This window comes from Fringilla coelebs (genome assembly GCF_963513975.1).
Source record: "Fringilla coelebs genome assembly, chromosome: 18".
NCBI lineage: Eukaryota > Metazoa > Chordata > Aves > Passeriformes > Fringillidae > Fringilla > Fringilla coelebs.
In genome coordinates this window covers 6,632,248-6,648,070 of record NC_140044.1, presented here as the reverse complement: position 1 = coordinate 6,648,070, position 15,823 = coordinate 6,632,248, and the positions used below count along the sequence as shown (strand labels likewise).

Sequence of the window (15,823 nt, the reverse complement as noted above, 5' to 3'; positions counted from 1 at the left end):
CATGCAGCTCCCAAGCTCTGGAGAGAAGCTCAGAGTCTCCCTGTAAAGATGTGCACATACCTGCAGCCGTGATCTGCTCTTTGGGCTTCTGGCCCCTCGTCACCCTGCAGCTCCCTGTGCCTCCCCACAGCTCCCACTGCCCCACCAGGGCAGAAAAAACCCCACCATGGGCAAGATGGGCTTTTTCCTGGCTTCTTTTTCCTTTCCTTTAAACTTAATAAATTCTCACAGCTCTGTTGCTCGTGAGTCTCTGGTGAGGTGAGAAGAGCAAATTTTGCTGCATTTTAGAAAAGGTCAGTATGGAATGAGGAGGAAATGCTAATTCCTGTGTTCTGGGGTACCCGGGGCTACACACAGCAAAGCCCTGGAGCTGCTTCCCTGCAGACAGAGCTGAGGGTCATACACCCCTGACTCACAGGCAGAGAGGGAAGATGTTCAGGCTAGCATGGAGGGATTAAGGGCTGTAGACATCTCCTGAGAATCCCCAGGAAGGACTGGAGGGACTAAACTCACAGGGCAGGTTCAGGTGTGGGAAGAGTCAGAAGAGCAGTGAGTTAAAATAACAGTCTCTAATTTATTACCAGCAGAGAAGCAGGTAGGAGGATGCCCAGCCAGGGAGCACCGTGACCTGCCTCCACATCCCAGTGCCCCAGGGGGTTTGGGGTGCTGCTGCTTTTGAACCCCCATGACCCTCAGCCCTACCCTCATCACCTGAGGTGGAGTGTGGGGAGGTGACAGCATCCACCCTGGCCAAAAATCCTGATTTACACATGGATTTTCCTTATTTGCCCACAAAGGCAGTCTGTAGCTCTGTATGGGAGAGTTTAGGAGATGGGGGCCCAACAGCAAACACTTTCACTGTAATGATGGTGAAGGTCATCAGGAAGGTGCCTGGCTTTGGTGGAACCATCGCCTGCTCTTGGCAGGAGGTCAGGACAGGGACCTGCCAATGCCTGGATGAGCAGAGCTCTGCAGAGCTGGTGGGAGCATGGAACAGAGCAGGACCAGGCATGGGAGCAGGGGAGGACCTGGCACCCAGTATTCCTCCAGCCCCACCCTGGGCAGCACCCACAATCACCCAGCAGCACCCCTGCCTGCTGCCCCCAGCCCCTGCATGGGCTCCCCCTCTGCCTGCGGATGAAGGATGAGCTCTTGGCACAGCTTCCTCCAGGCCACGGCACCTTCCCGGTGCATCCAACCTGCTTTTACTTGCAGGTTTTCCAGCTCTGATGACTCAGCTCCCTTTTTAACTCACCAAGTGGAGCTGGGTGCTGGGGTCTTGGCCCCACTGTGAATTTTTTGGCTGGTTGTATCATCTTATTTGCTACCAATAACGTCACCTCCCCGGACGCTGGAAGGCAGCCCAGTCTGATGAGGAAACCAAAGCTCCCTAAATAAGCTCCGAGGCATGGACACAAGTTGCTGGGTGTTGGGATGTTGCCCAAGTGCATTATGCTTCAGTGTCCTGCACATGGCTCCGAGCTGTCCCTGGAATCACTGCATTCCCTTTCTCCACAATGCTGAGCCCTGCCTTTTGCCATCTCCTTTTTTCCATCTCTTTCCCTGCGAACCGTCAGGCTCAGGTGGATGGAAGTTCATCATCTGTCCCAGCAGCTGGTTTGCTGATTTTCCTCCAGCCAAGAGCCATGTCTGCTGGAAGAAACCTTCCATCCCTGCACAGGAATGTATTCCTTTAAAAGAAAGAGAAGGAAGAAGCAGGAGAGGAGCCCTGGAGTGTCTGGGAAGCTGTCTCTTCTTATTCCAAGCGTGTGGCTCAGGTCTCGTATCGGCGATGCACAGCCCATCCCAGCGGAGCTCGGTTCACAGTGTTGGTGCAATCTGCCAAACAGACGGATCAGCTAGGAGACATTTCCAAAAGAAGCTGGAACAAGGTGGGAGAGGAAGGAATAAACAGCCTGCAGGGTGGCACGTCTCAGCTCACCCACTACCAGCCCCAGAGAATCACTTCCCTTCCGTGCAGAAGGCCACTGACGGATTTTGGGCTGCGTGTGGCAGCCTGGCCCTGCGCATCACAACTCCCCCGTGCGCTCCCTGAACGGCCCCACAACCCATCCCTGCATGCCCCCACCCAGCCCCCGGCTGCCCCTCTGGCCCTACCTTGGCTGAGCAGCTGCAGGTTCCGCACCTCCTCGCGCACCTGGAGCTGCAGGACCTGCTGCAGGACCTCCTGGCGCTGCGCCTCCAGCGCGATCCCCATGCGCTGCAGCTTCTCCCCGTTCAGCCGCAGCAGCGCCCGGCCTGCAAACACGGAATGGCTCGGTGCCCCACCAGCCCAAAGGGTGGGGGGATGACCCCGGGAAAGGGCAACACAAAGGGGAACCTGTCAGCATGGAGGAATGAGGAGGGAGCGCTCTCTCACTGCCTGCAGTAGTGCATGGAGGAGCAGCATGAGGGGGAAGGACTGGCAGAGGATAGGGTTAAACTGGATGTTGGGAAGAAATTCTTCCCTGTGAGGGTGGTGGTGCCCTGGCAGAGGTTACCCAGAGAAGCTGTGGCTGCTCCAACCCTGGAAGTGTCCAAGACCAGGCTGGACAAAGCTTAGAGAAACCTGATCTGGCAGAAGCTGTCTCTGCCCATGGCAAGGGTGTGGAATGAGATGAACTTTCAGGTCCCTTCCAACCCAAACCGTTCTGGTTTGTGACCTCCCTTTCAGGCAGCACTGGATGGCAGCTCATGTCCCCAGTCTCTGCCAGGTATCAGCAGCACAATCCTGTAACCCATCCCTACAGGCAGCAGCTTTTTATTCTCTGCTCCACCTCCCAGATGAGATGTTTTCTGAGCACAGGGTGCCCAGCAAGGCTGCTCGTCCTGGGGCAATAAATGGGGATGCCCATCACAACGCATTAGTGCTCCAGTCCCCGCCAAACCACTTCCCTCCAGTCTGGGGCTATTACAGGAGGGATTTTAAACCAGCTTTTGTCCTTGCTTTACAGCATACATTCACTAATGCTGCCTTTGTTGCTTGAGCAAGGGCTGGCTGAGCTTTTGCATTAGGATTTCTCATCCCCCCCAGGCAAGTCCTGCCCTCACTTCCCTGCCACCATCCCCTGGCCCTGGCAGAGCTCAGTCTGGCCTTGCACATATTGAAGTTGGACTGGAATGATGCTCTTACACAGAGGTCAAAGCCACTGTCCCCAGGGAGCAAAGGGGAGGGAGCAGATCTTAGAGGTGAGTCTACTTGAAGGACTTGATTGGGAGCTGGATTTGGACCTGGACAAAGACCTTTGAAACTTGGACTTAAACTGGGCAGAGATTTCTCTTTTCTGCAAAAATTTTCAGTATTTAAAACACTTTAATAATACTATTATTATATTAAGCTCAGTGATGAGAAGACTCTTCCCTGTCTCATAAACCAATTTAATAATTTTAAAGAACCTCCAGCCTGTCCTGGAGCTCACCCTGGTGGCAGATGCCTCCTGCCCAGCCTGAGTCAGTGTTGCTGTGTCCTCTGTTCTCACCCTGGCTGCATCTCATGGGGAGAGGGGACAGAAATGGGGGCTATGTCCATCTTCTGAACCACCAATGTCCAAACCTTTCTCAGGAGCACATGCTAGTGGCAAATAGCCCAGAGGACACTCTGTACCTGTGATGGCGTGGTGGGAGAACGCCTCGACGTAGATGAGATAGTTGTGTGGGCAGTGCTTCTTCAGCCATTTGCACACATCCTGCTGGGTCCACAGCACCACTGGCTTGACCAGGCTGCCCAGCGTGGGACTGGTGTGGTAGATGCCATAGTGGTCACAGCCACGAACCTGAGGGAGTGGGAGGAGAGAGTGTTAGTGGGATTCAGCCCTGGGAGAAGGAAAACAAAAATCAGTCCTTGGGAATGGGGGAGATGCTGGTTGGCTGCATAGGATTGTGGTGACCCTGGCAGACTTTGGCTCCACACCCTCTGGAGTCTCTGGGCTCACCCTGAAATCAGAGGAACCAGTAAGGGAGGCAGGGAGAGCGGGGATGGGAGGTCAAGTTGGTTGCCCTGCCATATATAGACCCAACACTTTAAACTTCCCAGCCCTCCTGCTGCAGACAAGAGATCCAACTCCCCTCCCCTCACATCTCCCAGCCCAGCAGAGCATTGCACAGGCTCAGGAGATGTCCTGGGGTCCTCAGGGTCCCCAGCTCACCAAGTAGAGATGGGCATTTGCTGGAAGCTCTCAGTGGAGAAGAAGCCAGTGAAATCCTGCAGGAGAGTAGGAACTGGTGCAAAGCCATCCCCACCAGATGCTGGTGCTGGTGCAAATTCATCCCCACCAGCAGCCCCCAGGAAATCAGCCAGCAGCCAACTGGTGCCCTGGAGTAGGAAGGACTCTCCTTTTCTCTCTCTCACAACCCCCTTCAACCCTGAGCTGACTGATCACAACAAGGTTGTGCAGCCTTGCAGGTGTCCAAGGCCACCTCTGAATCCTACAGCTGTTCCTGGGGTGCTGCTATGCTCAGAGACACCCAGGATAAAGCAGAGTCACAGTCCCCAACACCCCAGTGTGCCTTGGCCACCTCCACCACCTGCTGAGCTATGCCATGCACAGTACCGAGCTATGCCCACAGGGAGAGGGGGCTGATCTGACAGCATCCTTCCACCCCACCTTCCCTGCCTCCAGCTGTCTGCTGCAGGGGCCAGTCTCACTCTGAGCCACCCAGTCTCACCCTGAGCCACTTGGCAGCTCCATTTTCTCTCCCCCATCACAGCTACTCTGGCCTCACAAGGTGGTTGCAGCCTGCACTTATCTCATACAGAGCCAATCACTCATCTTGGGCTGTGACTGCACAGGGAGCAAGCCTGCTTCTCATAGGGAATCTTCCAGGCTGGCTGGGAAATGGGGCTGGAGGATGCGGGAATCTCCCTTTCCCTGCTTTTAGCACCCAGGAGAGATTGGTGAGCTCTCCACTGCTGGTGATGCTGAGACTTCATCCTTGAGCAGCGCCAGCAAACATCGCTGCCCCAAAGCGTCCACTTGTACCCAACCTGCTGGGACTGTCCTGGGCTGGATCACAGCAAATTGGGGTGAAAAGGCATCCCTGCTTCCCACAGCACAAGGGGACTGGACTGCCAGGGCTCATCCCTGCCCCATGCGGCGGGGACAGAGCAGGAGTAGCAGCTGGTGCACGACACACGGGCACGGGAAAGGTCGGCAGCGTGTGGCCCACGGTGTGCCAACATCGACCTCTGCCTGTGAACGCTGGCTAATTAAGCATGTCTAATAGAGGAGCAGGGTAATTAGTGTAAGAGGGACTCCAGACATCCCGCAGTCACTGAAACTGATGACACATTCCTGAGAGATGCTGCAGGGGAGGCAGTGGAGGGCAGCTGGGCTGGGATGTGCTCCCTGCCCCATGCCAGGCATTGCCGTGGAGCGTGGCCAGCCTGGTGGGGCTGTTGCCTGTGCCCAGGGGAGCGTTTGAGCTTGGAACAGAACTGTTCCTCAAGCAGAGCTCCTTGGGAACATCCAAGCAAGAGGGAAGAAGGCGAAGTTGGGAGGCTGCGCATTAATAAGTAGGAAGACTGTCTCCAAAGCAGATGGAAAACCCAATAGACAATGCACAGGATTCAGTTTCTGAACCAAACCCTCACCTTTGGGGGACACCCCGGCAGCTGCCCGGCTCCCCCAGACGCGTCCCGGGAGCCGCCCGCCTGCGGGAGCAGCCCCAGCCCACGCCGGCCGCGCGGCTCCTTCACACTCGGCTGAGCGCGCCGGAGAGTGTGCCGTGGGGAGGAGGAGGAGGAGGAGGAGGAGGAGGCGGCGATTTGCTCTGGATTCACTAACGAGTGATGATGAGAAGCGGAGGGGCTGGGGGGAATAACAACCAGCTTCCCGGGAGCTTACCGCGGGCTTCCCACAGCTATTATCCAACTAACCCTCCGAGGCACGGGGGAAGAGGTGACAAACAACTGGCAATCTCCCTGGGCACGCACACGGCTGCACGCACATCACTCATCAGACGCAGCCCTGCGCCGGGGACCGTCCCAGCATCCCCAAACCCCGCACTGCTGCTCGGCGTGCCTTCCCCCTCCCCGTGGAGGGTCCCCAAGTGAGCCCCTGCACTTCCCAGAGGGGCAGGGGAGGTGTAAAGAGATCATGGGTTTGTTTTCCAGCCGGCTGAGCCGCGCTGTCTCTCTGATAAACTCTCAGCCGTGAATATTGAGCGCCGGTGTGGAGGAGAGCAGGCAGGAAGGCTGTGAGGCTGCTCTGGCAGGAAGGCAGGAGGTGGCTGGGGGAACTGGGGGGTGGGAGCCATCCCTGGGCACTGCAAGGAGCAACTTCCATCTCCTCCCTTTGCTCTGGCACTTTTCTTTGCTTATGGCAAATTAAGAACCTTTCACTAAATCCTTCTGGGCAGCACACAGAGGTGGAGGAGGGAGAACCATGACAAGCCACAGCTGGCAGCTGGAGAGTGGCTGGTGTGTCCCCATGCAGGAGCCACCTGGAGGGGATGGGACAGTGCCACCAGCACATGAGACATTGTCTCCCCTGGAACTGCTGCTCCTGAGAGCATCACAACCATGCCCATCCCTGTGGGGTCCCTGCTCCCTTCTGAAGCCAAACCAGACAGGAGGCCCTGTGATACAAAAGCATCTCCATGCTGGAAGCTGGAAGCCAGGCAGTTGGATTTTCCCTCTTTTCTTTCCAGCCTTCACTGTCTGGATGTGCCACTCTGAACCTGACTCCCAGAGTGTTAAGGAGGGGCTGGGAAGCACCAGGAGCCACCTGCAGGGCTGATATTCCTTCCTGTGTCTGTGCAGCAGGGAATGGATAGAAACCTTTGGATCACAGCCTCCACAGTACAATACAGTTTCAAATTTCAAGAAGGCAATGGTCCAAACCTGGCTAAGAGACACACACAAAAGCTCTCAGCAATTTTAAGGCATTATTAAGAATTTGGTTGTGGCATACTTAATGCAAAATGGTATTAAGTCCCAGCTGCAGGTGGGAGGGCAGGGGATGCACGGAGGGGAGGTGACACAGAGAGCTCACCCCAGCACAGCACGAGGCCTGATGAAAACACATGATGATGTTTATATATGTCACTATAACTAAACCCCAGCAATCACGAGGACTTTCAGCAAAACGAGACCTGAGGGCCTGATCCTGCAGGGAAAGAGGGGACGCTCCTGCAGGGGGCCTGGCAGACGCTGTGCTCCCCTGGGCACGCCCGGGGGGTGTGGGGTACCTGCGAGCCCTCGGTGCCCGGCTGCCGCAGGAGTTTGACGGTGCGGCCGCCGTCGGGGCGCTGGCTGCGGCCGTCGTGCCAGGTGAGGCTGCTGCCCGCGGCGCGCTGCAGGCGGTAGCTGAGGTTCTCGGCCGACACCGTGTGCTCCAGGAGGCTGCGGCAGAAGCTGAAGTGAGCAGAGGCGGCAGCGGCGGCTGCAGAGGGAAGGGGGGTGAGAGACGGCCATGGTGCCCATCCACCCCAAAGTGCCTTTTCTACCCCACGGGACCGGCTGAACTCAGGCTGTGGGCCCCTCTCTCCAAAAACTCCCCGTTCCTGCCTTCCTTCCCCATTGCCAAGAAGAAAATCCACCAGCCCAGGAACCGCCAGCTGGCGCTGGGATCCAGCAGGCGCCCGACGAGATGTTTGCCCACACAAACCCCTCACGAGCGACGCTTGTTTTGACACCCGCCAGCCGAGCAGACGCGGGACCTGCAGCTGATCCCCAACACGTGGCGAGAACCTCCTGCTTGTCACTGCCACCCTGCTGGGACAGGGACCGGGAGGAGGCCCAGGGCAGCTGCTTCCCATGGTCCAGGCTGACAGCAAACTGCCACCACCGAGGGAAGGGGAGCAGAGAAACCCTCCCTGGGCAGCCTGGTGGAGAAGGGAATGCAGGCTGGCCCCCCAGCACAGACCACGGGCGCCTGGGGACAGCTACTGTCCACTCCAGGGCCATACACACACCAGCCCCTCAATAATGACCACAAAGAGACATTTGCCCACAGTGAGTGCTTTTTGTCCCTTATCATAGAATCATAGGATATCCTGAGTTGGAAGGGACCCACAAAGGTCATTAAAATCCAAATCCTTGTGTTTTCACAAGCTGGGGGTGTTGGGGTTACAACGAGGTTGCAAAGCTTTCCTTTGAGGGGGGCTGAAGGGACCCAGCTGCCACAGGAGGAGAGTGAGTGGGTATTAGGGGCTCACGCTCTGTCTGCTCCGGATAAAAGCCAGACAGCTTGACATAAGCAGCTCTGATCTGCAGAAGCAAAGACTGGAGCATCCCCCAGCTCACCTGCTCCCACCACGGGGAGCCAGGCAAGTCATGAACCACTTCCAAGAGCAGAGCAGCACCCAAATGAGACCCACTTCCAGGACAAACTACCCTGGGAGAGCAGGAGGGCTGGAAAAATCCTGATGCAGCTCATTTTCCTAATTAGTGGGTTTTAAGAGGGAAGAGGTTTCCAAGAGACCGGTCAAGTACACCTTTATGCAATAGGAGAACAATTGGCCAAAAAAAGTCAAAATAGAGCAAAAAAGGGTTGTCCCAGGATATGCAGACCACATCACACAGTGTTGTTTCTTAAACAGACCCAGCAGGAAACATTGTCATGGGGAAACTGAGGCAGGGGATCTGTGTGATGTCTGGGGAAGTGATTTTAGAGAAAATAAGGTAGAGGGACATCCATGGAGAGGCTCAGTGGGGAGCAGAGGCAGGACTGGTAGGGGTGGTCTCTGCAGCTGTCCTGGGTGACTTCCAACACAGACACCCTGGGCCTGTCGGGTGAGGACCAGAGTGGGCTGTGCTTTCTCCAGCCAAGGATGTCAGAGATGCCACTGTCCTGTGCCTGTCACCCTGAGCACTGCAGCTGTGCTGGGATACCTCTGAGCTGGAACCTGCCCATCCCACTGGATGCTGTGGCAGATATAAACCTGGCAGGGCTGCTGCCAGAGTTGTGTCCTTCAGCTGTGCCAGGGCTTCTCCAGGACTTGCTACAGAGAGTGGAGGGAAGGGGGATCTGCCCACCAGCAGGACCCATACCCATAGGGAGCTATGGAGCAGCTGCCTCCAGCAGCAGGACATGGGCATCTCTGCTCCTGCAGCAAACTCTGCTGGAGGCAGCACCAGGAGTGGGAGCAGATGGGAAAGAGGGGTGAAAGTTGAAAGGAAAAATGAACCAGGAAGAAAGGCAGCTCCAGGAGCTTCGGGGGCATGGCTGTCCATTGGAGCAGGCAGTGGCTGCCCAGCAGCCCAGAGGCCCTGGCTCCAGCAGCTCCTCCACAGTCTCAGTTTCCCCAGCCCAGCCCTTGTGTCCAACTTTCCAATCACCTGGCAGCACTCAACATGGGACGGTAGGGAGGGTGAGCAGGGCATGTGGGAGCATTGTGGAGCAAGGAAAGGATGGGGACAGAGGAGCTCTGTGTCAGGACAGCCCTGGGCTGGCTCCACGCAGGGACATGGGGGTGACATCCAACACGGGCTCTCCTTTCCGTGCCCTGCACAGGGAGTAGCCACAGCGTCCCCAGGAGCAGCCAGCCTCCCTCCATTCCCTCCGCCCCTCTCCGCTAAGCCGGAGGCTGTGCCCTACGGCCAGAAACGCGCATGCAGCACCTCCCCCCAAGCCCGCTGGCCCCACAGCCCCCCGGCCATGCCCTGAAGACCCCTCACCTGGCTCGGGTGGTCCCTGCGAGCTGCGGATGGTGGAGACGCAGCAGAGGGATGGCCGGCCCTGCTGCATCTCGGCGGGAGGAGGGATGCGCGTGAGCGCTCGGCACCGCTGTCACGAGTGCGGCTCCATCCCTGCCTCCCCTCATACCTCGTCCACACCTGACTGATTTCCCCCAGCGCCTCCCTCCCACTGCCTCTGAGCGCCGGCTGCACGCTCATTCCAGCTCCGGGCGGCCCCGAGCCGCTCTCACATGGACCCGGGGGGTGAACGACAACGACACCCCCTCCCCGCTGCCCCGTGGGCGTTTGATCCGGGGAGATGCTCGACGCTTTCCTCTCGTGCTCCCGCCTAATCCCGCGGCAGGGCCAGCTGGCACCGGGGTGGGCAGGGAGCCTGGGGGGCTGCTGCAGGGGACACTGCACCCAGCGGGCATCAAAGGGCCCGAGCGAGCCATGCACGAGTGTGGCAGCACCGGGGCACCGCTGGCTTAGGGCGGCCGGGTGCGGGAGGAAAGGGAAGAAGGAGCCTGGTGAGGAACAGCCTCACCGGGAAGGGGCCGCAGGGCGCGGTGCGGGCTGCACCTGCTCCCGGCAGAGCTCTCATGGCCATGGCCGTGTTGGGATCCCGGCAGAAGTGGGGCTCCCACAGAGCAGAGGCTGTGCTGGGTCCTGAAAGGGGAATGCAGGAGTGTCCAGGCTGGCTGAGCCCGAGCTGGAGTGAGGAGGGGAGAGCTCAGCTCAGGTCCCCAAACAGCCACTGTGACCCCACTATTCCAAGTCCCTGCCAGCTGGTCTCGGGTCCCTGTGCCCCTCCGCCTGCCCCCGTGAGTGACACCCCGCTGCCTGCTTGCCGCCGGGGAATCGCTGCCGGCTTGTTTCCATGGCTCTTTGATCCATTTTGGGCATCTCTCCAGCCACGCAGGAAGGGGAGGCCAGGTCCGGGTCACCGCAGGGAGACCAGCAGCGGTGGGACAGGGACAGCCACGGCTCCCTCCCCTGCCCAGGCACGGCGCTGCTCCCGCTCCCATTCCCTCTCCAGACACTTTTATGGCTGGTGAAACGTGAGCGCCGGAGGGGCTCAGAGCAGCAGCAGCTGCTGGTGGGGACAGGGACGGGAAACCTCCCGGGGCTGGGCACCTCGGGGCAGGATGTGGCAGCATTCCCCGGCACAAGCATTTCCGTGTGGGTGCCGAGTTGCCCCGGGCTGATCATTACCAGCTGACCGGGTGCCAGGGGACTTTCCGCGGTGCTTCCTGCTCGCAGGTGACCAGGACCTGCCCAGGGGACACGGTGGCAGACAGCCAAGCTGCAGGAGGAGCAGGCAGGGGCACAGGGGAGCCCGGACAGGCAAAGACTCCTGTTCTGTCGTCTGCCACCACTTATCACGGCCTCAGGAACGTCCCTGTGTCTTTGATGCCGTCGTGGCTGTCCCCCTCCAGATGGGGCCATGTCTGCAGGCAGCTGCGGTGGGGGCAGCCAGGCTTCCCGGGGTCAGCCAGGCTTCCCGGGATTAACGGGAGAAGCTTGAGACAAGCTCCACAAGGAATGAAATCACTTTGCTGGCTTTCCTGGCTGCCCGTGTGTGATGACCCTTAAGGGTGGGTCCTCGCACCGCATTTGGGAGGGAAAGATACGTTTAGCACCAAATAAAACGAGGGATTTGCTTATAGTTGGAGGTGGATTTGGGGAGCAGGTCATCTTTCTTGTGTTGGTGAAGGGTGGATGGGAGCAGAAGTCTCTGAGGACTCCTAGGACTCTCTGAGGACCTCGGGAATTTGCTCAATTGAGGGAGCAGCTTTGTGAAGAACTCATCCTGCTTTTAGTGGCATCTGCTGAGCCAGGAGCTCAGCTGGCATTGCCATTGCCCCAGTCCACTCTGTCCCTTCCATGTGGCTTCACCCTGGTGCAGGAGCCAGTGGAGCCCCCAGGGATGATCACTCCAGTGATGCTCTCTGGGATCCCCACACATCCCATCTTTGAAGCTGTGCCTATAGGATGGTCTAGGTCCTGTCCTGAGCTATTCCCTAAGATCTGAGGAAGATTGGACCAGACTCAGAGAGGACTGACACCCCCTCCAGCCTCTCCAGATTCCCCTGGAGTGTACTTGGCTCAGGCCCTGGGTGTGGTGTGGGTCACCCCAGCGCTTCCCTCTGAGTTCTCAGCTTGCAGAGATGAGATGGGAGCCCCGGCTGGAGCTCAGGCTGGTGGCTGCCCACTGCTGGTGCCTCCCGAGGACAGAGGAGGAAGGGAACAAAAGGCAGATGTCCTTTCTGTCCTCCCTGTGCAGCACGATGGGTGCCCTGTGCACACGCTGAGGGAGTGGGCGCAGTGTTTGGGGGAATGTTCGTGCCTTTGGGATATCTCTGCTGCTGAGACTCCCAAGACTCCCAGGGGTACTGCCAGGAGCACCCCACGAGGACTTCTGTAGGGATGGACGGTGTGAGAGTGTGGGGTGAGGGCAGTGGGCAGGACTCCAGGTGGCTCTGGGCAGGTTCTCCTGGCAGGTGTGGGAGCCCACAAGCACGGACACCCCTGCCTGCAGTGAGCCCCCTTCCACCTTGACATGCTCTTCCTGGGGGTCCTGCCCTGCTCCAGCACCCCCAGGCCTGCCTGCCCTGTCCTCACACATGCATCCCTTTGCTCTAGCCAAATTTTCCAGCCTATTTCATTGGTACACCACAATACCAAGGGTAGGGCACGGGGACAGACTCCCCGGAATGGGGCAGTAAAGGGGAATGTGGAGGGACTGACTCCCGGGATGGAGAGGACAGCACTGGGGATGGAGGGCAGGCAGACCCCCGGCATGGAGGGGGCAGCACCGGGGGATGGATAAAGAACAGACCCCCAGCATGGAGGGAGCAGCACCGGGGGATGGAGGACGGACAGCCCCCCAGGATGGAGGGGAGAACATCGCGGGGAGATGGAGGGCGGCCCCTGGGATGGAGCGGACCGCCAGGTCCGTGCCCGCCGCGTTCGCGGCTGAGGGAAGCGCGTCCCGCAGCGCACCTGAGCCCCCCCGCCCGCGCCCGGTACCTTCCATGTCCTTGGGCCGGCCGCAGCTCATCCTCCGGCAGCGGCGCCGCGCTCGGGCGGGGACGGAGCCCCGCGCCCCCCGCGCCGCCGGCGGCACCGGGCGCTCCCGCCCGCCCCGCCCCGGTGTCCGCGCCGGGGGCGGCGCCGCCATCCGCCACCCCCGGGGGCTCCGCCCGCCGCCGGCCCCGCGCTGCCGCCCGCCGCGAGGATCCCCGAGCATCCCCCCGTTCCTGCCGGGACTGCGGGCATCACCCCCCGATCCCTGCCCGGGGCATCATCCCCGCTGTCTCTCTCCGCCTGGGGGAACGAGTCCTTGGGGACAGCAGGGAGCAGTGGGCACCACGGGCAGGTTTTTGTCATGTTTGCAGTGGGCACAGAACGGAAAACACCTGGTTGTTCCCTCCACCCCAAATGTCTCTGGTCTCTCCGACCTTCAGCTCCCTGGGTGGGGGAGGCAGAGGAAGGTGCTCACCCCCGTGGGTGCTGCATGAGCTCTGGTGGGTGGTCTTAGCATGAGTGGGTACCCACCAAACCTCACCGGGTCTTGGCACACCAGTATGGAGCTAAACGGTGTCACCAGCACCTGTCACTACCCCCGGTGACAATCCCACAGGTATTTTTTTAGGTTCCTGCATTCAGTTGTCACACCTGACCCAGACAGGGTCTGTCACTGCCAGCCCCTGCAGCCACCAAAGGACTGGGGTCTGGCTGTGCACCCTGTGCTCATCCTGCCCCGGGCTGGGATAGGGCTGGGGCCACCTCTGGCTGCCCAGGACAAGGACAAGCAGATGTCTGTGCTGTGATACTCCACCTTCCCAAGGGTTCCCTGTCACAGACCCACTTCAGCACAGAGCAGCATCCTCACCCTTGTTTTAAGAGGAAGAACACTCAGCCAAAGCACATTGTGTGATGATCACTGCCCTGTGGGCTGGGGAGGTGCAGCAGGTGGCAGTGACCTTGCACAGCCTGGGGCAGGGTTTGTGTGCCTGTTCATCAGCCTTGCATAGCTATGGAATAAAACCCTCTTGGAACCGGGCTGTGCAGCTGTGTGTGTGAGAGTGGAGCACTTGCCAAAACTAAATTCAGCTCCCCAAATCAATAGGAGCTTTCCAAAGTTTTGGATGCTCAATCAGGAGCTGCTCTGGATGAGGCTCAAGCCCCTGACAAGGCTGGATGCTGGCTCAGCTCTGTGCTGGGAGCTGGCCAGGGCTGACACATCCAGCGAGCCAACCATGCTGCCAGGCAGGGAGCAGGGACATCGAGTCACAAACCGTGTGTGTGGGGGGACATCAGGCCCCAAACCCTGTCTGTAGCCTGCAAAAATCCTTTGAGAATTCCTGGGGGGAGTTGGCATTCCTCCTCTGGCTTCAAGAGAGCGGGCAGGGCAATGCTGCTTGTTGCAGGCAGATAAAGAAAGAACGTGTTCTCCATCCCTTTGAATTTCCCATTTCTCCCTCAGCCTTTGTCTGCACACAGAGCTTTTGAGCCATGGCAGAAATTTTCCAAGAGAAATATGGTTAAAGAGGGGCCTTGGCAGGAAAAGGCTGATGTTGCTTGAGAAATGTGTGCAGATTACACCAAGCTGTTATTAAAAATAAGCGCTGTGCTGTTTCCAGCCTTTGCTTTCTGTGATTTTTCTGGTAGCAATTGCACTTCTCCAGTAAAGGGTTCACGTGTCCAGGGCATGGAATTTGTTTCCTCCTCATCTGCAAGAGAGCCTGGTGCCAGCCCAGTATCCCAATGCCTGGGGATACTGTGGTGGGGTTTGGGTGCCTGGGGAAGTTCAGACTGCTTATCCATCTGAAATTCCAAAGGATTTTCAGAAAAGCCTTGAGCCTAGGGAGGGTTGGTGGTGTGGCCTCCACACCTGCTCCATGCTCCAGCCATCCTTGGTTTTACAGCATCCAGCATCACTCTTGGGCTCACTCAATCCCTCCCGTGGTGGATCATCTTTTAAACAGCCCAGCAACTCTGTCTTGGGTTTTGGTCTGACTCTGGGTCTTTTAATGCCTGGTTAAGGACTTTCCACAGTTAAAGAGGAGTTAAACAGCAGGAGTTAAACAGTTTTTTAGGGAAAGCTCTAAACCAAGGCACAGCTTGGGGCACTCAAAGCACAACCCAGGGCTCTTTTTCCCAAGGCAGTGATGGTGTGGGAAGGGGATAAGCTGGGGACACTTGGTGAGCTCTAGACCAACAGGCTTCCCCTGCACATGCAGGTGGATTTGGGTAGGGAGAGCACCAGCGTTCCCGTGGGTCCCAGCCCTCCCCAACACCCCGCTCTGCAGAGGGTGTGAGGCTGGGATGATTCAGCACGTTCGTTTTTCAGAGAATAAAGGAAGTAATTAAACATCAGCTTTCCTCCCGCCGCGCCCCGCGAGGATGAGAGGGAGGAGATGAAAAGCCTTCAGACGGAAGTTATTTGTCCAAGGAGAAAAGTGGCTAATTTCTCTGGTGCTTTGCTTGTCTGCTCGTTAATGAAAACCGCTCATCAGCAGGAAAAGGGAGCACCCAGCAAGGGGGAGGAACCAGAATCACACATCCATCAGTGGCTGGGCACGTGGTCTTGGTGGCCTTGGGACATCCTGCTCTGTTGGGATGTCACCTCCACAAAGCCCCCCATGGTACCCAACCACAGGCCTGGGAGCTGTGAATGCAGCTGGATATTGGGGACCCCCCCTCACTGCAGCCCCATGGGTTGGGGACAGACACTCCCAAGTTAAACACCATGGAAAGGTTTTCCCAAATCCCAACACCCCTCCCCTACCTGCTCCCCCCTCCATTTTTTTGTGCAAAGACTTCAAAATGAATTTGTTGAGGCACTTGCAGGGAGATAGAATCGAAAACAGCTTCGTGCTGAAGCCTCCTGCCTGGTGCGGGCTGATGGATGGTGCTTATCTCAACCAGGCATGGAAATATTTAGTGTTATGAAAATCTCTCCCTGAAAAGAATTTATTTTCATGCTGATAATAAAAGAACCAAAGCTCAGCGTTGGAGGGCGGGGATGCTGCCGGTCACATCGGAGCTCTGGCTTACCGAGCCCAGGAGGAACCTGTGCTGCCCTCTGGCCCCTGCCTGGGCAGGTGACCCTCTTGTCACTCACAGCATGACTTCTGTGCCTTCCCAAGGTTTGTGATTTACTGGCAGAGGGCATCCCAGGTATTGCTCCTTCTT

At 58.2% G+C, this 15,823-nt stretch overlaps 1 protein-coding gene across 1 annotated transcript; it reads right to left on the bottom strand.

Annotated features, from left to right (window-relative positions):
* Window positions 1-1,731: 1,731 nt before the first annotated feature.
* On the bottom strand, window positions 1,732-9,765 carry SAMD10 (sterile alpha motif domain containing 10; the record flags this gene model as incomplete). Its single annotated transcript, XM_084218063.1, is given in 6 exon segments — window positions 1,732-1,839; window positions 2,119-2,259; window positions 3,605-3,773; window positions 7,189-7,382; window positions 9,620-9,708; window positions 9,710-9,765. Coding segments are annotated over 6 exon segments (714 nt in total). The 3' UTR covers window positions 1,732-1,774.
* Window positions 9,766-15,823: the final 6,058 nt, after the last annotated feature.